The sequence below is a fragment of the Anneissia japonica genome, unplaced genomic scaffold (assembly GCF_011630105.1).
Source record: "Anneissia japonica isolate Jap-2015-1 unplaced genomic scaffold, ASM1163010v1 scaffold685_len2926416_cov193, whole genome shotgun sequence".
In the NCBI taxonomy this organism is placed as follows: Eukaryota; Metazoa; Echinodermata; class Crinoidea; order Comatulida; family Comatulidae; genus Anneissia; species Anneissia japonica.
The window spans coordinates 1,871,042-1,872,862 of NW_022692922.1; the positions used below are offsets into that span (position 1 = coordinate 1,871,042).

Here is a 1,821-nt window from a genome sequence, read left to right on the forward strand (position 1 = left end):
GTAAAGTCATGGTTTGCTGGAATTGCGTTTTAATTTAAATCTCCGAACTTCTGAAGCTGAGATATTCTATGAATGTAGGCTTGTAATGCAGGCTACAATTTAAAAACGGGTGGGACTCATTCAAAATTTCGAGGGGGTTCGCTAGAAAATGGGGTTCGCCAGAACCATAACATCCCCCCTGGCTACGGGCCTGCCTCTACTCTGGTGCGAAATTCCTACTTGTTCAGCCCAGGTTTACACATGTATGGGGTGATAGATCTGAGGTTGAGGAACCACAAATTTAAAAAAAATATATATTACCGTTTAATATTCGTAAGTACCAGTCCACTGCTTTGATTAAAAGGGCTCTCCAGACACATCTGTTGTCTGCTGCTTTTGCAGTTTCTTAGTTTTATTTTTTGTTTTGCTTGCTAAGTTAAATTATTTAGTTAGATACCCCATTACTTGCACATGTGAATTATGAATAGACAGGCTCTGTGTCTCAAATTTCCTGTAAACGGCGTGGTGATGTGTGTGGTGTTTCTTCTTCTAATTGTTAAAAGGTTCATGGTAATTTTTAGTTCCGTCCTTCTGTAGCGCCTTGAGCACTACTGCAATGAATATGTGAGCTCTATAAATCTTATAATTATATTTTTTTATGTTCATATATTCATTACTTGTAGAGTACACCTATGTTCATATAAGGTTTGTACATATTTTGAAATATATATATATATATATATATAATATATATATATATATATATATATATATACATACATATATATATATATGTGTGTGTGTGTGTGTGTGTTATGTATCCTAATGACATTTTTTTGTAATATGCTTTGAAAAACATGACAGTTTTGATGATGTTAACAGTAGCCTATTAAAATTATTATTATTATTATTATTAATTATTATTATTATTATTATTATTATTATTATTATTATTATTATATACTCACAATGTACATGCATGGCCTATTCTTTTTGATATGTGTAAAACAGCCGACAATTGTAACTAAAGAGAACACCAGCCAAATGAAGAACAATCCATATGTGATTTGGGTAAACGTAGGGTTTACAGTAATATCCCTGTAGTCTGGATTAATGTCAGTAGCAAGGATAACGATGGCAAACACAGCTGCTGCAACTCCCACCAGCTATCATGATGAACGGAGAGAAAAAAAAAGAAGAAATGGCCTGAGTAATAATCAAGTCCGTATCCATGGGATACAATGTGTGCATACCCACTCACCCATCCCACCCAAAACCCTTAAAGGGTTCTAAGACAGTCTGGAATGTACTGAACATAAAATTTGTTATTTTTTGTAAAAAAGATAATAAGGAAATCTTTAAATCTTTACATTTTGTACAAGCAATCTATATCGTTAGGCCAGTTTGGGCATTAAATTTGTCCAAGATATGAAAATTTGAACCTGTGACCCATTACCCCACTGGAGATTATACACTAGTTGGTCTAATTTTGCTCACCCCTACACGAATAATCAAAATGTGCTTTAGTTTTGAGGCTATTATAATCTATATAATAATTTAAACACTAAAACACTACTTTGTGTCCATTATGTGTAGAAAAAGTAAGACCTGCCAATTCCACCTTAGTCAATAAAGTCACCACTGTCTGAACACAGTATTTTACTCTATGGTACAAACGAAATTGTTAATGACTTTGGTGTTACAAGCCTACTTACGAGCATAGTGACGCTGAAAAAAGATATACAGATATTCATACAAAGTGATTCCAAACATTTCGCCATGACGTCTGTTCACTTCTTGCAATGACAAGATGCCTTGCTGTGTTCTGTAAAGGAAACAATA

At 33.8% G+C, this 1,821-nt stretch overlaps 1 protein-coding gene across 3 annotated transcripts in view; it reads right to left on the bottom strand.

The window, feature by feature from the left end:
* Positions 1-1,821, bottom strand: part of LOC117100521 (tetraspanin-9-like) — a 14,457-nt gene that overhangs the window by 10,279 nt on the left and 2,357 nt on the right. For all 3 annotated transcript variants that reach the window (XM_033240269.1, XM_033240270.1, XM_033240268.1), the window contains exons 2-3: positions 1,695-1,804; positions 948-1,145 (exon numbers count right to left, since the gene is read on the bottom strand). In XM_033240269.1, the coding sequence (XP_033096160.1) occupies positions 948-1,145; positions 1,695-1,760 (264 nt within the window). In that variant the 5' untranslated portion in view covers positions 1,761-1,804. The remainder of the gene's footprint in view (positions 1-947; positions 1,146-1,694; positions 1,805-1,821) is intronic.